The sequence below is a fragment of the Buteo buteo genome, chromosome Z (assembly GCF_964188355.1).
Source record: "Buteo buteo chromosome Z, bButBut1.hap1.1, whole genome shotgun sequence".
In the NCBI taxonomy this organism is placed as follows: domain Eukaryota; kingdom Metazoa; phylum Chordata; class Aves; order Accipitriformes; family Accipitridae; genus Buteo; species Buteo buteo.
In genome coordinates, this window is record NC_134204.1 from 76,089,814 (window position 1) to 76,114,446 (window position 24,633).

Genomic DNA, 24,633 nt, shown 5'->3' on the forward strand with positions numbered 1-24,633 from the left:
GTTACTGTAAAGTTTGCTTTTTATTCCCACAAATTCACCTTTTTCAGCATATCTTTAGATGCATTACTAACATGCAATTATTATGCCCTCATGGAGTAGGAACTTTGCCATACAGTGTTATTAACAGCACTTTTATATCTTTCCTCTTAAGGTTTTGGTTCTACTTTTTCAGCAGCTGAACAAAGTGTAATGATGGTACCAGCCTCTCCAGAAAATATCAGCAAGCAGTACAAAGTCAGCAGTCAGGTAAGGATTACATATATTTTCCAATGTTATCTTAAATGAAACAAAGAGTGCCTTATGCAGCAGTAAATGACTAAGGCCTTTTTAAATGTAATTGTTATGCTGGCTATATTTCCTGAAGAGACGAGAGTGATGGTCCTGAGGGGAACACTCAAACTCTCTTTGTAATCATAGAAGCACTTTCACTGAACAAAGGAGGCTGCATCAGCTATTGGCAATTTTAAATTCTGGACTTGAAGCCTTCACCTGATGTATGAAATATTTATCACACTTATAAAAGAAATGTGAACTCCATGGAGGAGGTTTAACCAATCTATTAAAAAGTAGATTGACCACACTTAGTCATCTGTTGTCTTCCATATGCTGAATTCCAGACAATGCTACCAGGCACCTAAGTCCCAGTTGTAAAATCTTTGTTTTACTTATTGCAACATAGATACACTTAAGAGGAGGAAAGCAGAGCTCCCTTCTGCTGTGAGTACCCCCTTTGAAATACAGGCAAGTCGTCACGTGAAACTACTCTAGTGACAATGTTTGCCAGAGATGCCCCCTTACTCCCACCATCTCCCTCACAGTCTGTAACTCTGACAAGAGTGCTTTGTTTGAATCTAAAGTTAGGATATTATGTAAACAGGAACAAAGCTGACTGATGATAAATTTGGCTTGAACCATTATATAACATATGGACAGGTGACGAACTGATGTCCTATGGTTTTAGTTGACCATTTACACTAGGGCTTTGCTTAATTTAGGTTTGCTACATTAAAAAAAATAATGCCACACAGTGAAGTTCCCCACCAGCTCACCTGATGACCAGTAGCAAGAAGGGATTAGCCCATGTAAAAGGATACAAAGTGGAGAACTCTCATATAAAAGATAGCATAATATAAAATGTCACCTGTGAATCATAGCTAAGAAAGTTTTAAGGAAACAACTGCGATGATCACATTTTGCGAAGTAAAAGGTCAATTTAAAATAATAATTCAGATTTCTGGTATTTTTCTCTAGAAGAAAAGAATGATTGGTGTGCTGAGGAGACAAAGAGGAAGAGCTAGAAGTTAATGCCAGTGACTTTTTTTCCCAGCTTTCCAAAGTGACTATAGGGTGTGCCATTTCAAATTAGAGTATTTTGTTCCAGCTGTATTTCCACTTTCACTGTAATTGTATCATTCTTGCCTCTGGCAGGTCTTTCATGAGTGTTTCCTGGAACCATGCCACAACAATGGGACCTGCAAACAATTAGGAAGTGGATATATTTGCATATGCCCACTTGGATATACAGGTAAAAAATTGAGAAGCAGTTGGAGGAGCTAACATGTCTCCATGCCCTTAACATGACCAAGCATAAAGGAGCAAACATTTCAGTGCAAGACTATAGCCTAACTAATTGGAATATCCATCACAGATTTACCTTACTTAAGTATTAGAAAAGAGATAGTTCCTCGTGTTCTCACTGAACTAATTTCATGTTTAGGAGAAAAGGATTTTGTATGGGGTTTCTTTAGTGGAGTTAGTGGATTTGAAAATCCACTTGGCAATATTTATGATTAGCAAAAGCTAGAAATTTGCACTCTAAACAGCTAATTCCACTAGATCTGCCTGTACTCCTCTTCATTGTTAGCTTCCCAGTTGCTTCAAAGCAAACAGATGACTTATTATTCAGCTATTACCAAGAAGTGATCTCTCTTACTTGTGATAGGTATTAAGAGCCACCATCTGGAACTGATCAGTTTGTGGCCCAGTGTGCATCATACCTTTCTAATAACATTTAGTCTCAGGTCTGTGTTAAAACACAATCTGAAGAGAAGATAATAAACCTGAATGTCTGGTAATGTACGCAATTAATCAATGTGTTTTCCTACATTCTTCTGTGTTTCTGAACAACTTCAAATTTTGTCTCCCCGTTCTCAGTCCTTTATTTTGCATTCTAGGCTTGAAATGTGAAGCAGAAGTTGATGAGTGTAAATCATCTCCTTGTCACAACAATGGAATCTGTAAAGATGGCATTGGGACCTTTGTTTGCCATTGTCAACGAGGCTATTCAGGTAAGTTGTTTCATTTCATAGCTCTTCTTCAGACAGGCATTGTTTCTGTGCCAAGTAGATAATACAAAACACAAGGGCTGTATAATTCGACATCTATGGAATTACCACAGGAAAGCAATCTGATCTACAGGCTAGAGTAAGGTTCTACTGTATGTGAATAGGTTTTGAAAGAAAAGGATGAGCATGCAAGGACAGTCTGTGTGCATGTGTGTGCACATATGCTTCTGTTTTGTGACATTTCTGGTCTAAAAAAAAGGAATGAAGATTAGGGATTTAGTAAATACTCACAGCAAAAATGCTTGTGAGACTGAATATGGCCTGACTAGATAATGCGTTTATGCAGTTGCTTTACTGCAGCCCTATGAGTGAGTGGACTTTTTCTTATCTTTTTTCTCAGTGTTTTTATCTCTCACCTGCATGTGTGTTGAAAGTATTGAAATCTGTGGGGAAGCTGACATGCTTGAGTACTTTGCCAAAACAGCACCTAATTTCTGAATACTGAAATAAACTATTGAGGAGATAATTTTGTGTGACTAAAAAAAAGGCCTTGTGTTTTCCACTGGAAATGGTCTCCCTCATTTTTAACATTTATGGCTATACATTTATCAACAACAACACTCGTTGGATATTTTTTAACCTTTATAAAGACAAACCATGGACTTCACATCTTTCACACAGATGATCTCTGTAGATGTTCGCAGTAGTGCAGTCAAACATGGAATTTTATCACTGAATCTCATTAGCTTTTTGATATGCAAGCAGTATGGTGCTGTTCTGTCTACTGCATTCAGTCACTGCAGCATGCAGACCTTGACCATGTCTTAATCATGCCTTCTAACCCTTGCTGTTTGAAGGTCTCTTGTGTGAGGAGGACATAAATGAATGTAACTCCAGTCCATGTTTGAATGGAGCCCACTGTGTTGATGGCAAAAACGGTTACCGCTGCACTTGTGCGAAAGGGTTCACAGGTACACCTTTTTCTGTTTAAGTCAGCCTTCACTCTTTCTGACCAAAAAACATGTCTTCCTACCCTATCCAAAGTGTTTCAGTCTCATTGCTATATATATTTGCATATATTGCATATATTATGTGTTGATAGGGGTGTACTGGATTCCTTAGGTCCATCTAATCTCTCAGAGTTCCTGTAGTGTAAGTGTCACTTCAGAAGGATTTACTAAGTGATCAGTCTTCTATTACTAATTTTGCCATGAACACATTTTGCCATGTGTGATGTTAAGGAAAGAATAGGGACATTCACATGGGTGCAAATTGTTATTTTTAATTTTATTTAAAAAAGAAAAATATAATGGTAGGCAAGATGTTCTATATTAAAACTAGTCCCCATCCCCATACTCGGCTTCCTACTGCTTTCATAGATTTCTGTAACAATTAGGCATATTTGTTGATTGTCATGTTGCCAAAGAGCTCCACTATAAAATCACATGCAGTTTCCTCATTCTTCAGTGCTTGTAATGTAGACCCTCTTTCACAGCAGAAATGCCACAATCATGTGTTTCTGGCTTTCATGTTTCTCCTTAGAGTTAAGGTTCCAGCTAAATGTCTTTTGTAGCAGCATTTCATTAGTTGCTCAGAATAGTTTCTCAGGTGATTTCCTGATTCAGCCCAAATCACTCACATAATGGGCAATATCAGTTTAAATTCCCCACAGTTTGCTGAGTGTTAATTTCTACAACTGCAGAGATGGTTCCTGTAATTCTTCTATGACCACTTAACCTCAGATAATGTAGTAAATCCCAAACCTGCATGGCTACCCTGATGTTTGCTCTTTCCCAGAAGATCAGCAACAGTCCTTAAAAAACAGAGATGGGTTAGTAATCTTCTTTTTTAGGTTAATTCAAAGTGGAGCTGTGACTTTGTTCTTTTCTTCTCAGGTGGTCACTGTGAAACGGAGGTCAATGAATGCCTTTCAAACCCGTGTCTTAATAGGGCTACTTGTGAAGATCGAGTTGGCAGTTTCTCCTGCAAGTGCCCCCCAGGTTTTACTGGTGTCTTGTGTGAAAGAAACATCGATGAGTGTCTCAGCAGACCCTGTAGGAATGGAGCTACATGCAGAGATGGTATCAACAGCTTCAGGTGAAAAAGAGATAATTAACGTAATACAATGTAGAAAGTCAGGTATGTTGTGGTGCTTCAGCCTTCTTAGATTTCAGCAAGGCATTTGGCAGTCTGATCCAATGTAAATGGTCCCCTTATGGACACTGAAGGAGATTTTAAAAGGCAAGAAAATAAATCCTAGTGTCCTCACACTTAAAAAATTCCAAGGTAGACAGCAAAGAAAATATGAAGGTTTGAAGTGTAAGCATGGTAGGACTGCATGATTTTAATATTGATCTTTGAAAAGAAATCCACTTTCCCAAGCTTCAAGGGCTTGTCTTGCTTTCCACTAGAAGAATAGGTGATGACCGTTATGTAACTGATAATGTTACATTTCTATAGCCTGGAAGGCAGGAATAGCTGTACATATTGAGAATATAGCAATTAAAATACAAACACCAATGGAATCTTCCAAAAATTTATTTTTATGCTTCAGGATATCTGGACTCAGATCAAAAGTTACAAATACCAATAGCAGTGTCATACTGTATATCACTGTAGAGATAGAGACATGGACCAGCTGTTACTGTCTGGGTATAATAACGCTTTCCCTCCCCAAAGCCCCAGAAGTTTCGGTGCCTTTCAAACATATTGGTTTTCCAAGTACCAGAGGTTTTGGTCCCTTTCTACTGCCTTGGTTTTCCCTCTATGTAAGCATATCTGCCTGAAAAGTCGAGTACCTTTCATCTATAATTCTGTGGACCTAGAAGGCATGCATCACTCACAGGAATGCAATGGTTGCCTCTCCCAGTTTCATATAAAGAAACACAGGCACTGTGTATTGTAATGTCCCTATCAAGAAGTATTAGGCACCTAATAGAATACCAGCATACTTAAAAGAACAACCAAAATAAAACTCCATTATTCTGTAGTATCTTTTCTGTTGATTTTTTTTTTTCCAGTATATGCCATTCCTATCAGCGGATCTGGCCTCATGGCCACGACTTTTTGTTGTGACAGCAGCCACCTTTGAAGTGTGTTTCTCTTTTCCTCCATAGGTGTCTGTGTGTGACAGGGTACACAGGACTAAACTGTGAAGTGAACATCAATGACTGTGACTCCAGTCCCTGTTTAAACCAAGCCACCTGTGTGGATGCCTTGAACTCGTACGTTTGTAAATGTCCCCCTGGCTTTACAGGCAGCAGGTGTGAAACAGGTACACAGGACCAAGTGACAGAAAAAGGTGGCTTGACTAAGTCTCTGGGCAATATTTGCACTGGCTGGGCTGATTTCATACGGCTTTCCCAGAAAGCAGCTAGTGTGGTGGGACACTGAAAGGCTGAGTGGAAGCTGCGTAACTGCAGTGTTAATAAGTGTAATTGCAGACAAGTAACAGCATGTGTGCTATATTTATATTCATTTATCTTTCCTAAGGCACAGTTCTATCTTTTTAATACCTAGTAGGTCTGTTGAGTTTAATTTGTATTTGCCCTCTGTATTTGAGTTAATTAGCTCTTTCTGTTCTTCTATTTCATGTAGGGCTTTGCATCTCAGGATTAGACATTAGTATGTGGTAGTCTCAGCTAAGGAGTCCTAAAGGCATCAAGTTCCCTACAGGCAAAAGGGCATCAAGTTCTCTATGGTCAGGCAAAATGGGTCACACCTAGTGCAACTTTCTGGATGATGCTGGAGTTAGGCCACACAACCACAAGGCTCAAATCCATTTGTCTTTTAGCCACTCCATGAAAATTGTAAAGTGTTATACTAGTAGCTGGTGAATCTTTAAACAGAAACTGACAAACCCATGTTGATGTTACAGAGACAGTAGAGGACATACAGGTCATTTAGACCTGCCGTCCTATGTTGGAGTTTAATAACACCCAGCTTTCAGGAGAGCTCCATGTGATACATTTACATGCAGTACCCTTGTAAAACATGTCACTCTGCATTGAAGAGCAGCACAGAAGTTCTGTTCCATACCAGTGTAGTGTATTTCAGTTAAGTTCAAAAACCCTGTGAGTTTTTTGTTGGGTGTTTTGATTGTTTTTTTTTAATCTTGACTCTTGTGAGCTGATCACACCTCTTTGGGTTGTTGGATGGCAGATGGATATGTCATTTCATTGATAGTGGACTGAAAAGCAAGGTTCATATTCACTGTTTATTAGATACTCAGCTTCTTTTTCAGTTGTTTGTCTTCAAACCCTGTGTGTTTTCTAGCCTTGGAAAGCTCTGTATGCTGGCTGGTGTTAGACTGCTATACATTCTTTCTACTTCTGATCAGTTTAAAGTGAATAATTTTTATAGATGGGTTGTGTTCCATTTTACTGCGTTTGCTTAGATTCCATTTGATTCTCTTTCTGGGTTTTCAGGAATTCAGCTCTGAAAATTATCTGTCTTTGTTGCAGAACAGTCCTCTGGTTTCAATCTTGATTTTGAAGTCTCTGGTATCTATGCGTATGTCATGCTTGATGGTGTTTTCCCATCTCTTGGTGACATCACCTGTACATTCTGGATGAAATCCACTGACACCACAAACTATGGGACTCCCATTTCTTATGCAGTGGAGAATGGAAGTGATAATGCATTTCTTCTGACTGATTACAATGGGTAAATCATGGTTCTGTTTTTCTGTAGCTTTCAGATATCTTGAATTGATAAAGAAAACATAGACCAGAAGTCTGAATATCAGCTTTGCCTACTTTGGGATAGAAAAATCTGCATCCAAACTCTGTAGCTGGAGTTGTCTCTTTGTTTTTCTCCTTGCTTTGTTTCCTTCACTTTTTGCCAAATAGAAGAGTAATGGCAAGAAAGCAGTGAAGTTTAGAAAGCAGGATATTTTTTGTCTGGACTACATTTACATCATATTTACATGACACATTGAGAAAATGATAGGATAAAATGGAGCTTATCACTCAGAGTACTTGTAGTGTGACTCCAAAAGCAGGGATGAACCTAAGGGTCAAGTTTAAGAATCCACTATGCAGCCATGACTTGAGTCTTCATGTTTTGTTACAAAAGCACATTACTTATTTCACCATGTTTTGTGTATGATAACCATAACTTCCAAATTCCCCGAGGGAGAGATATCTTGTATGATGATCTTTCAAGAGAGATTTCTTGTATGATGTAGACATGGTTACCTCATTTGCACAAATAACATTTTTTTGAGTCATGTGGGACAGGCCATGCTTTTAAAGTTGCTGCATGCAACTGAGTATGCCTTCATCTTCCTTCCATGCAGCTGGGTTCTTTATGTAAATGGGAAAGAGAGGATCACAGACTGTCCTTCAGTGAACGATGGTAACTGGCATCACATTGCGGTCACATGGACATGCACGGATGGGGCATGGAAAGTGTACATCGATGGAAAACTGTCTGATGGAGGCAGCGGGCTCTCTGTTGGATCAAAAATCCCTGGTATGCTTTATTTATATTACACCAGATCTGTTGCCTTCATTCTGTTTTTATTTCAGAATTTGCTGTGCCTGCAAAGAAATGTTTATTTTGGTGGTTTTAGTATGTTTCCACATTTTCAACATTTGTGCAGGGCTCATATTTGCTATTCTTGTTCATGAGGACAGTTCCCTCACTCAGCCTCGCTGAAGACAAAGTGCACATTTCTAGGGTAAGCTAGTAGGTAACTTGTTTTGAGGGTGACAGAGTTTAGTCCACAAATGAGCCTGTGCTGAGCTGATTTTGGAATGACTTTGTGAGAATAGGTTTCTCACACAACAAACTTAAGTTTAACTGTCATTTCCCTTACAAATGTGTGCTCAGAGTTGATTGACTCAGCCTCCTTCTGTTACTTTCAGACATCTTTTTAAAGTTATGTTTGCATTTTGTCCTAACAAGGTGGGTGTTGCTATTTCATCGTTTCCTGTGATCAGCGGTCTTTCCAGTAATATCAGAAGAGGAGAAAAGGAATACCTTCAGCATTGAAGAGCTGTGAAAGGCCTGATGTTAGATTGCTGCAAAGAGATTTGGTTTTGATAGTGTTTTCATACTACCACTGTCCAAATTTACACAGACTTTCTAAAAACTATCCATATAAAAAAAAAAAAAGAAGCATTTTAGTCTGTGTATCTTATGTTTGCCAGTTTTTTCCAATTACATTGCAGTTATCACCAGAGGCAAGACCTAAGGAAGTGTGCAGTTTCCATTACTTTTTGCCTTTTTCCACACACCCTGTGGCGTAAAAAATGCATGTCTGTATCATCTGTGCTACTGGTCAAGGAGAGGAACTTTAACTTGTATGGCATGTCAGAACATTGACTGTCTAACCACCAATGTTCTTCTAAGAGTTTGGAATCAAATTTGTTCTATCTGATTTTCTAAGCTTTTGTTGAAAGGAGGAAGTGCAAGCTAGCACTGTAAAACATGCCCCACCTGCTCAAAATGGCATTTTGCACTGCTCTGTAATATGCTTCAAACACTGAGCTAGAAGTGGTCTCTTAGAGCCAATACCACTCCTGAAGCAGCCATGTAAAGTTTCTGGTCTCATCAGCATGAGTTTAGTATCAATGCGTGTTTGAGAGTCACTTCCAAATTGTTATGCTCAGTTACCTCAGTCTGGCATAAGGCTTCCCAGAGGTTTGTGAGAGAATTTGCTGAAGGTGGCTGGTCTTATGCACTACAAAATCTTAGTAACGTAGGGTAGCAAAAGTTTTGTTTTGCTTAATTTTTAATCTTCCTATAGGGATCTCTGCTGTAGGGTTTTGTTTCCTGTCCCTGTTCTAATTCTCTCTGAGTTTAGGTGGTGGTGCGCTTGTACTGGGCCAAGAGCAAGATCAGAAAGGTGAAGGATTCAACCCAGCTGAATCTTTCGTGGGCTCCATCAGCCAGCTCAACATTTGGGACCATGTCTTGTCTCCACAGCAAGTAAGTCCTTACTGCAGTGTTTGAGCACAGGGCTCTGAGCATAGGATGAACATTTGAAAAGGCATTCCAAATTAGCGCATTGGCTAGACCTCTTTTCCCACAGAAGCCAGTGGGGACTAGATGAAGCTCTGGCTTAGGGTGAAAAGCTTAGATGGTAAGTAGAGTAGCTTTAAGCAAAATTAGGTGTGATAAAATCAACACTGAGTCACCTTCTATTTTGACTGAGCGTTTCTGTATTACGTAGCTTTGAAAGAGAAATGGAGGCATACACAAAAGCTACCAGTCCTGTTAGAAGAGGGAGAAAACCCAATGAAACAAGCTAAGGGTTTGTTTTACAGGTTACAGTTACCCCATCCTGCTGTGTGAAGGCACCAGTAAAACTTCAGAGGGGAGACGTCAGAATTTCTGTCAATGCATTAGACACTATGAAAAATCTGAGCTATATAGTCCCAGGAGAAGCCTGAATGGGCAGCATAACTGAATATTAGGCTACTTCTATTCAGGTACCAACAATAAATGTTTGGCACTAAACTTTCACAGAGTTAAAAAATTAGTGTGGATCAAAAGGTGTCTGCAAGGACAGTAATCCCTCAGCTTCTCTGTGAGACAAGCCTCAGTGCTCAGTTATCCTCAGTGAATTTTTTTCTTTATATCTAGTCAGGACCTCCCACTTCCACTTATGACTACTGTTTCTGTGTCCCACCACGCACTGCTGTGAAGAGCTTGACTCTATACATACTTGATTAGCTCCCCATAGGTACTGGGGCCTGCTGTTAGGTGTCCCCAAAGCTGTCTCTGCTGCAGGCCGAACCAGCCTTGGTCCCACAGCCTCTCCTGACAGGGTAAATGCTCCAGCCCATCAACTTTTGAGGGCCTCTCCTGAACTTCCTCCAACTTATCAATGTCTGTATTGTACTGAGGAGACCAAAACAGAATGCAATACTCCACATGTGGTCTAATAAGCACTGAGAATAGGGAATAATCACTTCCTTGGTTTTCTGGTTGTGACCCTATTCACACAGCCAAGGATGCTGTTGATCCTCATTATTGCCAGGGTGCACAGCTGGCCAATACTCAGCTCACTGCCTGCCAGAGCCCTTAGGTCCTTTTCCACAGAGCTGTACCCTCTCCAGGCTTTCCCCAGCCTGTATTATTCAGAGGTTTTTCCTTCCCATTTGTTCATGTTGAATTTCTTGAGGTCTCTGTTGGCTCATTTCTCCAGCCTGTCAAGGTCCCTATGGGTGCAGCTCTGTCCTTGAGCATACTGACTGGGCCTCCCAGTTTGATATTCTCTGCAAATCTGATGACAGTGTGCTCCATCACCACTTCTAGTCATTAGTGTTTCAATCCTGAAGGTCAGAAATTGTGAAACTGTTGGTAACACTTGAACAACAAGGACTAATGTTCAAAGTTAGAGGCATCTCTTGAAGGTCTTTGGGTTAAAAGGTTTTGCTCTTCTCTTGTGTTTTTTTAAGGCTTTACCACTATTTGGTGGTTTCACTGTTTGTTATCCATGATCCAAATAAATAATAAAATTAACAGAAAATAGACATAAAGCAGAATCTTTGCTTCCAGCATCCAGATGTGTCCTTTGCTTCTTCCTCCTTTTCTTTGATACTTTGGCTTTCTGCTGGGTTCAGAACTGCCCAGTGGTCTACTACTGTTCTTGGCTTTTGGGGTCACCAGTTGTTGCATTGCCAAGTCAAGTCTTCACATTTTTGTTCACTGGCAGTTTTGAAGCTGATAAGTATGCATGTGATTTTACAGGACACACTAGTGAAGATTAAGTGCAATTTTTGGTAGTCACCTGTCTTTAATGACAGGCTTCATTAAATTCCCATTTGCTTCAAATGCAGTACAGTTAGGATGGGGAAGACAATCCTGCCCTTCCTTTATGGTATCCATATTAGTAATCTGAAAAGACAGATGTGAGACCAGACAGGGAGCTGAGACAAGTAAGTTTCCTATAAAATTCTTACCTCATTCATTTCAGAGCTTGGGATTGTAAATCACTATTGTTATCTATTATTGTCAATTTTGTTGTGGCCAGCTGGAACTATTCAGTAAGTCTTACCTTCCTATTCTCAGACATAAAGGAAAGCAGGGTGACAAGTATGTTGCCCAGTGAATAACATAAAGGCAAAGTTCACTCTTTAAGATTTTTCTTTGTGTACTTTAGTTGCTCATCCACCTGAATATTAATTTTGTATAGGTAAACCAACAGTCTGGTGGTTTTGTTGTTGAGTAGACAGCAGTAGAAATATGAGTTGTCTATATGGGACTGTGAGGTCTTTTCTGGCCCTCCGTTCTCCATCATATGGCTTGGAAGGGCTGATTCCCAAACCTGCCTTTCCCACACTGGAAATTTTTCCCTGCGGATTCCTTGCAGTTTGTGTGCAGCCCTTGGCCTAAGCAGTTACCATCAGCACATACTGTTGGAAGTGAGATCTTTGAAATGGCTTCAAAGTGAACAGAGCAGGTTGCTCTCTTCTTCAGCCAAGCTGACTGTAGAAGAGTCTGATCCCCCTTACTGGAGTTCATGGTGGGGGGAATGTGAGAATAATTCAGTCTGAGGTTCATGGTGTACCTTCCTTTCTCACAAAGACACACAGTATTCTTAGTAGTGGATTTCATCCACTGCAGACTTGAACAGAAGCCAGTTACCCTTCTGAGAAAGGCAGTTTCCCAACTGTTTGGCATGAACTGGGCACACCTGTGCTTTCTAACCAGCTAGCTGTGCCCTGAAGCTGTGCTGCATCTGTTGTATGGGTAGGCTGGCTGTGCTGAGATGTATACAGCCCACTGGGCTGCTCATCCTAGCTCTTCTTAATTAATTTTTTCATGCTGCTAAAGGAAACGTTCCTTTCTCCCTGCCAGGGAATTACTGGAATGACCCTCCAACACAAAAGAGCCAAGGAGTAGGAAGTAGTCTCAGTAGCCTAATTACTAATATGTTCTCTTAATTGAATAACTATCTTTTCTCCATAGACCACTTCCCTCTATGATATGTTAAAAGAAGAGGAAATCCTTAATTATCCCTTTACTGCACATTTATCCTCCTCAGGGCACATATGTTTTTTTCAGCAGTTCCATGGCTGAGATACGATAATGTTACTATGTTTAATAGATTCTCAGAGTCACAGTGAAGAAGTAGAAATATTTTCACGATATTGAAATAATTTTTTTTACATTAAAATACAATACTGAAACAGTTTAAGGGTTCCCACTGGCATTTCAGTTTCTTGTAGTAAGAATGCAAAAGAAACCCCTAGTGATGCCATTAAAGGAGTTATGTTTTAAATGGAAAACTTCTCCATCAAAGCTATTTGACCAGATCTGCTCTCAAGATATTAATCTGCTGTTGCTCTCACAGTGTGTTCCTTTCTTTCTCCTACCCTTAGTTTGCCTATATAATTCCTGCTTCAGTACGTGGTTAGTTATGGCCCTGTCCTGCTTTGGCTGAAGTCAATGCCAATACAGCTGTTAGTACTGGTGTGGGTAGACCTTGCCTGCAGTGTTTTGAAGAGCCTAGTGCATTGAATTCACACAACTCTTGTTCTGAAAACAACAGATTGCTTTCTTAAACTCCTCCTTTTTGAGTTTTTGTTCCTTAAACAAGGTGCAGTGCTAGCAGGGTTTGCAGAATGCATATCTTCAACATTAAGTTCCTTTTGGCTCCTATTTGACATTTTTCTGCAAATGTATCAAGTTTTCTCTTCAGGTTGCATTCTCATAACTGCCTTTTTCTGAGGCATAAATACATTTTTCTTTCATGCTAACAAATGCAATTTTGTTTCAAGAACTATGTTCTATACTTTGCTTGTATGACACGTATTCCTTCAGGTATCAATTCAGTATGTGCCTGTCCACAGCTAGATAGCTTGTAAGTACAGAGTAACAAGTAGTTCAGCCAGAAGCCTCTTGTGCTAGAAAGGGTGAACATCACTTATTCCATGATTTGTTCTAGTGTTGCATGCAGAAATGGAAGGAATATTTTTTTACATTCTTTTCCTACGTGGTCCTTAAACAGCACCTAATTAACTGTTTTAAATCCATAGGTAAAATCTCTGGCTACCTCCTGTCCAGAAGAACTCCAGAAAGGAAATGTACTAGCCTGGCCAGATTTCCTGCCAGGAGTTGTTGGAAGAGTGAAGATAGATTACAAGAGTATATTTTGTGCTGGTTAGAACTTTATTTCCTAGAAAACTTTTTTTTCTGAACAATATTACAATAATCTTTTATGAGGTCAAATATGCTAGCTTGCAGCCTTTGCCCCACTAACCTTGAATAAATTATTTCGATAATTTGACAGTTAGAACATTTAGTCTTTCATTCCTTGAATTCCAGGGATTTGTAACAAAAGTTCACTGGATTCTCTGACAGAGATTTATTGCTTCCTGAATTGAAATGGGGAAAGAGTGAAGATGGGTTTGGGTCAGAAATAAGTTTTTCTTGTCTTTTAGTCTAAAAATAATTGGGTGGTATTAAAATACCTACTGCCTCCTCAATTCTTTTCCTATAGTTTCCTTTTCTGATGCTGTATGTTGATGATTCTCAAAACCCTTTGAACCCCAGCAGGATGTACCATACATAACACTTCCCAAAGCTTTCTACTGGATAAACTTGTACAGGATCAAACAATCAGATAACAAGTTTATTCATTTCAGCACATGGCTGTATCTCTTACTGTATGCATATATTTTGTCCACAGACTGTCCGTCTTTGCAAGGATCCATACCACATCTGCGGGCCTCTTCTGCTGATTTAAAGCCAGGGTCAAAAGTGAGCCTTTCCTGTGACCCAGGCTTCCAGATAGTGGGAAACTCTGTTCAACGCTGCCTTAACCTGGGACAGTGGACACGGCCTTTTCCTCGCTGTGAAAGTGAGTTGTCTCACTGGGCTGGCAGGATTAGAAAACCCTAGCTTTTATTTGGACCCTATCACTATTCAAGGCCTGTTTATCCCTGCAGCTGTGATGCACTTGAATCCATCCATGTTACAGCATACTCATGTTTTACTGAGCAGGAACTACACTGCAATTGGATTCTGCCACCTTTTTCAGTCAGTTTTTAATGCCCATGGCAGAAATGAGTCTATTTGGATCAGCAATCTGATACTTTCCTCCCCAGTGGCACCAGGAGCGTGGAAGATGCACGCTAGAATATCTCTGTGATTTTTAAATGTCAGTGAGAACATCTGGTTTGAAGTAAAAGCCTTGACATTAGTATGTTACAGGGTAGTTTCTTTAAGGCAGCAGATATTTCTGTCAGGACTTAGAAGTGCTCCAAGACCTACAGGATTTCTTCTAAGAAACTGGGCTGTATACATGCAGGTTGCCAAGGTACTTTGATTTCTGCTCTCCTGCTGCTGCCTTCTCCTTTTGTTTGTTTCTCCTCTGCTGTGATGGCACATGTGACTGCAGTTGCATGTGTTGGAGCCGACTATATTTTTCATATCAGCAGAATAGTAAATTAGCTCTAGAAGTAGGTATTGCATGATCCCAAAATTGACCAGTAGTTTGGGGAAAATCATAAAATCTGTTGAAAATACCTCAGAAATAGTTTGAGCTAGATTTGATATGATTTTCATGTCTTCCTCTTTATTCAGTAGTTCATAGCACAAATCCAGGATCTGTCTTCTTTTCTGCCTGAAGAATAGCATGCATGTGAGGATTTACCCAAAAGCATGTCCTGCTGGGCAGAGCTTAGTTCACTGGCAGAGACGGCTTCACTGGGAGAGACATCTTTGCTCTTTCTTGGTGTGTTATCAGTGACAAGCCACCAGAATCCTGTTAGTGTTGTCATCTGATTTCTCTGTATTGGGCCAGGCAGTTTTACCTGTTGAGCACAGAGCTCAGACAGAACAGGGCTGACCTGCCACAAACATGCTGATTGAACGAGGGCCACACTCACCTACTGGCCTTTCTCAGCCTGTTCCATAAATAGCTGATGAATGAAAGTGGATTGAGGAGAGCTATTTCCTGCATAAAGAACTACAGGGTTTTTAGTCAAAGGTGCGGTACAGAAAAGGTTCTTCTACTAACTGAATCAGGCTCATCGTAGTCACTGGCTTCACCCACCGGGATCCTTTTCCTCTTCCTGCTACTGAAGACCCCCAAAACCACAGGTCTCCATGCCCTGACAGCCTGTCTTTGTTACCAGCTTTTCAGTTCTACCCACTACAGCAAGTACTTGGCTTCCATTACCATGGGCTCTAAACACTTCACAGTGTCTTACTGTGTGATCCTTGCACACAGCTAGGGAGCAAGGAGTTGCTACAATCCATATAGTTACAAAGATCAGCTGTGTAGCTGTTGGAATAAGTTACGTCATCTTGATTGAAATGAAGATGCACAGAAGCAGCTCTGCTAGAATAGCAGCCTCCAGCAGGAAGGTATAGTGATGCCTTCTGCTGGCATAGCTGGGATCAGAAGGGCTTATTTACTATAATCAAAGTCAAAGTGATGCCCAAGGTTGTATGTAAGGTCAGGTCCAGTATCTCCATCGTTCATGCACTCCCTGGTCTCAGACCAGTACTGTAACCTCTTAGCAATAATCTGTTAGCTAGTTTTGCACTGTCCAAACAGTGTAACATTGAGCTTGTTTTTCAGTGAAGGGAAATAACAAGAACCTCCATGGAGGCAAACTGCCTTTTCCTCATTCCTTAAAACTCACAAAGGATCATTGATTATCAGGGGAAGTGTCCTGTGACTGAAGGGCATCTGCTCAGATCTTAGTCACAGATGTCTCCTCCAGAGCTAGCAGAATAGCAGGAGCTGGAGAGTCCTGCTTAGTCTCTGATTGACAAGTGCCCACAAAACAAGACCCTCCACTGGACCTGGAATGAATTAGCTACCTCAGAAAAGGTCTGGGCCCTCTTGCAGACAGGATTCCACAGTTGCAGACTAAAAATCTCCAGTGGTGGCTCTCATGTGGAATTAGTCTGAAGTTGATCTGTGTCTGCTCTGCTAATCTCTGTGCTCTCTTTTCACTCATGTTGCAGGAATCAGCTGTGGAGTGCCTCCACCTTTAGAAAATGGATTTTATTCAGCTGAGGACTTTTTTGCTGGCAGTACCGTTACCTATCACTGCAACAGTGGCTACTATTTGTTGGGCGACTCCAGGATGTTGTGCCTGGACAATGGGAGCTGGAGCAGCATTTCACCATCTTGCCTTGGTGAGATGTTCCATACATTTGACTGCGTGGGCTGGCAATCTTGCACTTCTCCTGTGCCCTTGGGTTTGGGTGGGATTTCATTTTGAAATTGTGAAATCTGACCAGAGTCTCAAAAATCCCGCTCCAAACAAAATACCACATTTCTGAAATACTGTGCTCAGCATTATGTGAAACCAAAACTCCATTCTGGCATCTTTCTCTATGAGTACTCTTGTATGCCCCACACCATATACTTAATAAGCCTCCACTGCACTTCCAGCCTCTCTCCTTCCAGGTTCATTTAGCCCTGGAGTCCTTGCATTCTCTGCTTCTAACCTGTGCATTTCCCTGTGCATCAGCACACTGTCAGTGTCCCATAATCTCTGATCAGATTCTTTCAGATGTTTCATACATGGAGGTTGTAATGTTTAATATCAGATTTACTTATTTGAAGATAGTTGATGCTGCACAGGATTTCTGATTTAGCAGAGTGATACAAAATATAGTGCATAACACAATACAAATGGAAGTTACATTTAGCAAAATATAGCAATTTCAATACACAGTTCAATCACAATACCAGTGTGTTTCCATTACCAGTCTCTATAATATGTTCACCATCATGACACTGGGCGTCCCCAGTAGCCAGGAGTGAATACATGCCTTGAAGCCAGCTCAAGCCCATTGCTAGTTGTCTGGTTTTTATATTCTATGTTGGCCTGAGCCATGGATTCAATTCCCGCTCATGCTGGTCAGGCTAACTCAGGAAGGCAGTAGCACTGGTTTAATGAACTTGGGGAGAAGCATTTACACCACCAGTTAATAACTGCTTATCTAAAAGCAAAGGCCACCTTCCTGTCCCCTTGTGTTGAGTCAGATTCTTTGTAACAGCAGTGGTCAGTCACACCCTGCATTATTCCCTGAGCTTCATGGGCAGATCACTTTTGCCCATCTCCTCTGAGTGTTCTTCCGTTGTGGGTGTTTATTCGTCAGTCACGCGTGCCTGTTAGCAAGGAGCTGCAGCACTGAGAGGGCTGGGAGTGCACTTATGGACATAGTTCACATAGTTGCCACATCATAACTTACTTCCTGGTCAGCTGGGTCTGATGTACAAGATGCAGCTGCAGGAGCTGAAAGGTGAGACGGACCAGCATTGTACTGCGTATGGAGGGCTGGGTGTGACAGTTCTTGTAGGGCCATGTCTGCAGCAGAACCCTGCTGGAATCTACTAGCTAGTTGTACTTGGATTGCTGCTTAGTCATGCCTAACATGGGTGTTGCAGGGTAACAACCTGGCAAGATTTGTGTTTGATTTGACTCTTAGTTTTATGTAGGTATAGCACATAATTTTTTCAGTCAAGGTGAGCAAAAGAAAAGCCAACAGTCTTTTAGTTCTGTGAAAATTCACTTTGGATTAGGATCCATCTGGTTTCATATCATCCAGTCTACCAGGGCTTCTTCAAAACCTCCAAGCAGACCATCCAGTCTGTTATTCCTCTCTTTGCTTTTCTGCTTTGCACTTTATACCAAGGCCTAAAGATGAGCAGGCTCAGAGCAGATGCTGCAAGGCTGTCCAAATATTTGACATCTGTGCAGTAGGAAGCATGATGTGGAGAAGGAAAAGCTCTGTGCCCTAACTTCCAGCTTTTCTTGTCTCTCATAAAGCAGAGTAGACTAAGGGGAAAATAAAAACAAGAGTGGCTTTGGCACCCTGAACCACCCTTTACGTTCCTGATTCATGCTCCAAGCAGGTGCTAACAAAGCCTGGTACACCAATGCTCTGGGGCATTCCTTTTGCTCTGTTACAGATCTGATTCATGGTTTCCTTCCACTCTTCCTTGCCTTACAAGACATTACAGGAGGAGCAGTCATTCCAGTTCTGCTGTGGTAGCACTTTGCATTTTCCTGATGCTTGTGTAATTGGCAACTATTTTGATTAATGTGCAGTTTTCATTCTGCCTGTCAGAAAGAAACTCCTTTTCTTTTCAGAACATTGTTGGATTCTTTTTATGCTGGCCAGACTCATTCAGTAGTGAAGAGTAAACACACCAATTCAGTAAATTTTGTTGCTTTTTAAACCAAGATGCTTTTTTTGCCTGGAAAAGGGTGAAGAACTCCAACTATATGTCTGCATGGTATACCTAGTTCAACAGCTGTCCTGTAGTGGGGCTTTTAAATGAAGAACTGTTCTATCTCTAACAGTTCTGGTTTATATAAAGAATAATCCCTGATGCCAGCATTTTTCAATTAGATACTTTGAAATTGACCCTTTGCAATTTATGACTCATTGTTTACATACCAAGAACACTTCTGTACGGTCAGGGTTTGGAAGCTGATACAAAGTATTCTGGAGTGAGGGATTGGTTTTGCTGTACAGTACTAAGCCACATGGAGCATAAACCATTGACTGGCATTTCTAGGCACTACTGTCATATAAATAGTTAATTATAATAACTAGTATATTTTGAACTTCTTCTAACTTTTCTGGCAATTGCAGACACTTCTCATTCCTAGTCTAATGTAATTCTCTTCAGCAAAGATGGGGCTCTAATCATGTTTTATGTTCAGAGTGTTTCCCCTATTGGCTAAGTTTTCCTATCTTACAGGTGGGAAGTTTGGGATATAGAGGATTTCAGGAGCAAGTGTTTAATGCAGAAGTCCTCCCTCAAAGTGTCTGTCCAAAGTAGTAGTAACAGCACATGAGTTATGATGTCTGTTCTTTTACTACTTGGAAACTAGATACTTTTTGTGGAAGCATTGACTGAAGGTTCATAGGATTTGTCTCTGATTTTCTCACGTCTCACAATACTGTATAGTAAATTATATAGAAAGCATAAATATTAATTTAAATATTTTTACTAATGCATCAAAAATGTGATTTAAGTAAGAGTGATTTTTAATTATAATAATTAAAACGATTCCTCTTGACAGTTAGTGAGACAGAAATTTAAAGAAGATGCTTATTACAAATAACACCCTCGAGACACTTTTTTTGTTTCTTTTTTGTAGATGTTGATGAATGTGCTGTTGGATCAGACTGCGATGAGCATGCATCTTGTCTTAACACAAATGGATCCTATGTTTGCACTTGCATCCCTCCTTACACAGGAGATGGTAAAAAATGTGCAGGTATGGGAAAGAAAAACATCAGGCTAGCCTTTCCAAGGTTCTGTATAGCCCAGTATCCTTCCTCCCACTGTGGAAGACAGTTGCCTGTAATTGATACCTAGGGAGGGACAGAGCAGGCATGCTTTCATCGCCAGGTCACGTTGGCCTGAATGAGGCTGTGATGAAGTGTCTCCTTTTGTTTCTTGAGAACTCACCTCTCCCTATGGAGACAGCTGTCATTGGGATTCTGCTCCAAGACATACACACATGCAAAATCCTCTTGCACATGAAGCACAAGTGCTGAAGACCTGGGAAGACCGCATGCCACAATGTGTCACTTCTCAGAGCAGAGCTGTGCAGTGAAGAAATATTTGAATACAGGCATCTGAGTAGGACTTGAGCTGCCTGTGAAATCATAAAGCAAGGTAACTTTGCATGAAGATAAGACAGTGGCATAGGCTGGGATAAAAGGTAGCTAAGCTGATTTCATGTTCAGGGCTGGACAGGCTGGAATGGTCTTTCCCTCGCAGAGGTAAAAATGACTGCCAGATGTGTTCACTTCTGACAATGAATGCAAACTCAGTCACAGAGGGCTCTTCCATATCAAGAGTAGCTTGCTTGTGTGAGTCTTCAGAGCCTGTCATTTAAATACAGAACAGAGAAAAGCTGGTAAGACTGTAAACTACTTATGAGTGTTTTCCACGTGCTCTGCCTTCCTATGTTCAGAAAATTCCCAAGGATATCTCCTGCAACCTGTTTATAAAACCTGGTACTTAGTTATGTTATTTATAGTTTCTCTCCTCTTCCTCAGAACCAGTGAAGTGCCGTAATCCAGGAAATCCAGAGCACGGTCATTTATATGGGGAAACTTACAGTGTTGGCAGTGAAGTAACGTTTTCCTGTGAAGAAGGGTTTCAGCTGACAGGAATGGCGAAGCTTGTATGCATGGAGTCTGGAGAATGGAGCCACCCAGTACCATATTGTGAAGGTGTGGTTCCTGGGGAGAATGCATTTTGTAACGTGTACTGTTAGAGAGATGGAAGGGGGAAAGTAATAATGTAGAGCCTTTAGAGACTACAGCAGCTAATGAAACCCTGTCCTAGCAGACCTGCATCTCTGTTGAAGTGTCTTTTGTCTTAAGAGATGTAAGCACCAGGTGGAGCTTTTCCAGCAGTTGTCATATTCATAGCAGTACTTTCTTGTGCAGATTCTCCAAAGTGTCAAAGGCTAGACACATCTCATTTTAATGCAAGCATTAAAAGTGTCTTTCTTCTCCACTCAGCCTCCCGTTTTCAAGGAAGTTGTGGGAACTTAATGTCTTAAAGGTCATTAACTGTGTTTCAGTGGATAAAAAGCAACGAGAGAGGACAAGCTGGTGCATGTACACATACATGGTATAATTGCAGAAATTGTTTCTTTAGAAAACCATAACTAATGAGGTAAAACAACAGGGTAAAATGAAGGGATGACAAAGACAATGTCAAAAAAAACAATTACTTTGTTCATAGGGAGAGGTGGCTGTGGAGTCCTCTTGACAGTCAAGCATGAAATTTGTAGAACAGTTCCAACTACCTCTTTCCAGTTAGTCCAATTTCTCAGTCAGGTGAAGTCAGATAAAGAGCCCTAAATGTCAGTTACAGCTTAGCCAAGAACCAAGTGTTACCTAGGGCTTTACACCTCTTCAAATCTATCCAGAGAAAAAAAAAGCAAATCCTAATTTTCTGTTCTCTTTTATTTGTGTTGTATCAACCTCTCTTGTGATCCTGTCTTTTTAAAGCTATATCCTGTGGTGATCCAGTTATTCCAGAGAACAGTGCCATTTTGGGCTCAAATTTTACATACCACAATAAGGTGGTGTACAGGTAGGAATTCAATATGTTTGAAGTGCTATATTAATAATGGATTGAGAATCTGGCAACAAATGAGAGTATGGCTGAATTGAGAGAGTGGTTGAAATGAAGGAGAGGAGCAAGATGGGATTAAAGGAATGGAAAGACATTTGGTTATAGCTGTGGCTACTCACTAGCAGAGCAAAATGTTTACCCCAGTACTACCTATCTATGTCCTGCAGAGAAAGATGCTGTAGGCAGGTGTGGATGAAGAGGGGAAAAAGGATGGCTGATTACGTTGTGCATAAAAGGCTCTGTGTTTGATAGCACTTCTTTCTTCTAACTCAGATGTAATGATGGATACAACTTAGTGGGTGAAAAGGAAATTCTGTGCCTTGCTAGTGGCATTTGGAATCATCCTCCTCCCTCCTGTGAAATGGTGACTTGTCCTAGCCCACAGAATATCAGCAATGGAAAATACACACTCACTGGCACAACCTACCTTTCCACTGTATCATACACCTGTGACAATGGATACAGGTAAATGCACAAACATTCCTGAGCCAAATGCAGGCAGCATGCTTGCTAGAAGGTCTAACTTATTTCTGAAAGAGGCAAAGCTGAGATCATTGCTCAGAAAGATAAAATACTAAAATATAATTTTAAAAGACTTCTTTATATCTTGAAAGGTATGTTCTGTATTCGATCCTAAATTGGAGCACTTCAAGAAGGTTATTCAGTGTTTGCTATACATGTCTTAATGACCTTTAATGTACATATATATATATGCAATGCTTTCATTTTACCATCAAGCTCAAAGACTTATTTTGAATATTCAGAAAAATAGTTATCATTTGCCTTTAAAGATTATCGTACCCCTACAGCTTTAGTGCATACCAAGTATTATTTTTGCTGTTGTTTTACAATGCCTTTGGTAAAAGAACCTTCTGGAAGTTACTAATTTACTTCTTGAACTCTTTGTGGTAGTTATTTATTCTAGGCTTTTATTCTGTTTTACATATGTAAGCAATTATATTGGAAACACATTTTTAATATGCCGCAATTAAAAATTAATACAGTAATGCTATATCCAAGGATGTGGCTTTAAGTGCAAGTTTCTGCCTCTCCTGATATCTGCTTGTACGTCTAGCAGATTTACTCTGACATAAGCGGTCTCATATGGGCCTGTTCAGGTCTGAATTTTTTCTGTATTTTCCTGCTGCAAGCATTCCTTGTCCAGATGCAGGCAGGTAGGTGAGGTGTGTTTATTTGGTGAATGTTTTAATCATGTTAATACAAATAGATACCTCAGCTGCAGTCCAATGTAGTGTTAAGTCGTAGATCCACAGTGTGGGCTTAACCTGTACCCCACTAAACCAGGCAGTGTTTTCACCAATGTCAATGAGTTTTTTGGACATATATGCAGCAAATACCACATCCCTTGTGACTCTTTCCCTTTACCTGTCTAGCGTAGCTTGGTGAGAGACGTCCTCTCTCCTGTGGTTACCACTCCAGGGGAAGCCCTCCCAAACAGTGTCCCTCTTACACATTATTTCTGGACCTAAGTGTGGACCCAGTCTCTTCCTTCAAGCACCTCTTATGTGCTTTTTGTCTTAAACATATTGCCACAGGTAGGCAGAGCCCACTGCCCTGATAAGGGCCTGTGCCTTATCTGTAAGGGCCTTACAGGTCACTGTTGTTCTCTTCCATTAACCCCTGAGCTCATTTCAGTCAACTAAACATGGGGGTCTAGTAACTATTTGAGACTAAATTGTAGGGAATCAGACACACCTATGTAGAGCTCTCAGATATGACATGGGACTTACCAGGAATCCATAGCCAACTGACATAGCAGCTGGAGGCCAGGGGCTTCACCCAGGGCATCTCAGGGTGGTGTTGAATACCTCTGTTGAGACCACTGAGTCACACCTTTTGTACCAATGCATTGCTGTTTCATCAGCTAAGGAAACAAAAAATACCATCAACTTCAAATGTATGTGGCCATTCACTCAAGCAAAATCCTTTATCTCCTGAAAGAACTGAATGCCTTTTTGTAAACAAACCTGAACTGGAGCATTTCCTTCAGTTTTCTGAGTGAAGACAGTTTTTAAGTCCGTGAGTGAATCAGGTCTCAGACCAAGGCCTAGTTGCAAGTCCCAAGATTGGCATGGTGTTGATGGCATACAAATAAATCTTTAAGCTTAAATAAACGCCCCATGACTTTCTTTTGTGGCTCAAAGATGGGCAAAGCTACAGCAGAAGTTTTGTGTGTGTCTGCACAGTGCATTGAGACCCCACATGAATTCCATCAGCTCTCTCTTCAAAATAATTGGAAGACCAGCTTTTTTGACAGCATCAGCAGTGCTTTTTCATGAACAGAGGGTGAGATTCTGGCCTCTACGGAAGTCAGTGAGAGACTCCCCTTGGTTTCATTGGGGCCAGGAAGTCAGTGAGAAACAAAGAACCTCCTTCCCTCTCTGTTCCTCACCTGGACTGAAATGGCAGCCTTAATAATGATCTTTGTGTCTCAGCCTTCAGGGACCTTCTGTACTTGTCTGTGCATCTTCAGCGAACTGGAACAGCACACCTCCAGCTTGCAACATTGTCTCTTGTGGATCCCCTCCTGCCATCAAAGATGCAGTCATGAATGGAAATAACTTTACTTTCGGAAACACAGTCTCTTACACCTGTAAGGAAGGGTATGTAGATCAGCACTACTGGACTAATAGGATGAGTGAATCTGGTGCACTGCTTCACAAGTACTTTATAACTGCACACTAATTCATTTTTACTGCTTCTGTCTTAACTCCCTGGAAATTAAATGTGATGGAGATTTTTTTGTGGGCTGTCAAGTTAGTATGGGACACATAGGCATTTCTTAAAGTAGTTTCATGGCAGCTGAATACATTCTGGAAGAGGAGAATGGAGAGGAGTCATGGGGAATGATAGACCAATTCAATTGGAAGCCCTCTCCCTTGGAGTTACTACAGAACTAGAACTCCTGTTGTAAACTCAACGCTCTGATCGTAAAGAATTCCCTATGTCTTTTCGGGCTATAAGAAAGCTGTTTGGTGTATCATGAGAACTGTCTGTTCCAGTGTTCTAAATTCTGCTTCCTTAAAACTCTTGACTCCTCGTTTATTGAGGTGCATTGTTTTTCTTTGATTTCCATCTACTCAGCTTAGTGACCTTTTCAGACTGTATTTCATCAAAGATGAAGCTCTATTTTGATAATGTCAAGCCTGAAGGTAATGCTGGATTCTGATCCTGCAAGAACATTTGCACACACTTATCTTTACAGCCTGTAAGCAGTCCCATTGA

General features: G+C 40.7%; 1 protein-coding gene across 3 annotated transcripts in view; it reads left to right on the forward strand.

Annotated features, from left to right (window-relative positions):
• Positions 1 to 24,633, forward strand: part of SVEP1 (sushi, von Willebrand factor type A, EGF and pentraxin domain containing 1) — a 127,858-nt gene that overhangs the window by 71,616 nt on the left and 31,609 nt on the right. For 2 of the 3 annotated variants that reach the window (XM_075021205.1, XM_075021207.1), the window contains 17 exons: positions 152 to 246; positions 1,429 to 1,525; positions 2,175 to 2,288; positions 3,143 to 3,256; positions 4,181 to 4,382; positions 5,402 to 5,559; positions 6,749 to 6,950; positions 7,585 to 7,760; positions 9,097 to 9,221; positions 13,280 to 13,403; positions 13,933 to 14,103; positions 16,224 to 16,397; positions 19,385 to 19,504; positions 20,295 to 20,471; positions 21,261 to 21,345; positions 21,661 to 21,852; positions 23,844 to 24,011. In XM_075021205.1, the coding sequence (XP_074877306.1) occupies positions 152 to 246; positions 1,429 to 1,525; positions 2,175 to 2,288; positions 3,143 to 3,256; positions 4,181 to 4,382; positions 5,402 to 5,559; positions 6,749 to 6,950; positions 7,585 to 7,760; positions 9,097 to 9,221; positions 13,280 to 13,403; positions 13,933 to 14,103; positions 16,224 to 16,397; positions 19,385 to 19,504; positions 20,295 to 20,471; positions 21,261 to 21,345; positions 21,661 to 21,852; positions 23,844 to 24,011 (2,494 nt within the window). The remainder of the gene's footprint in view (positions 1 to 151; positions 247 to 1,428; positions 1,526 to 2,174; positions 2,289 to 3,142; positions 3,257 to 4,180; positions 4,383 to 5,401; positions 5,560 to 6,748; positions 6,951 to 7,584; positions 7,761 to 9,096; positions 9,222 to 13,279; positions 13,404 to 13,932; positions 14,104 to 16,223; positions 16,398 to 19,384; positions 19,505 to 20,294; positions 20,472 to 21,260; positions 21,346 to 21,660; positions 21,853 to 23,843; positions 24,012 to 24,633) is intronic. The other variant, XM_075021206.1, reaches the window with a different exon arrangement.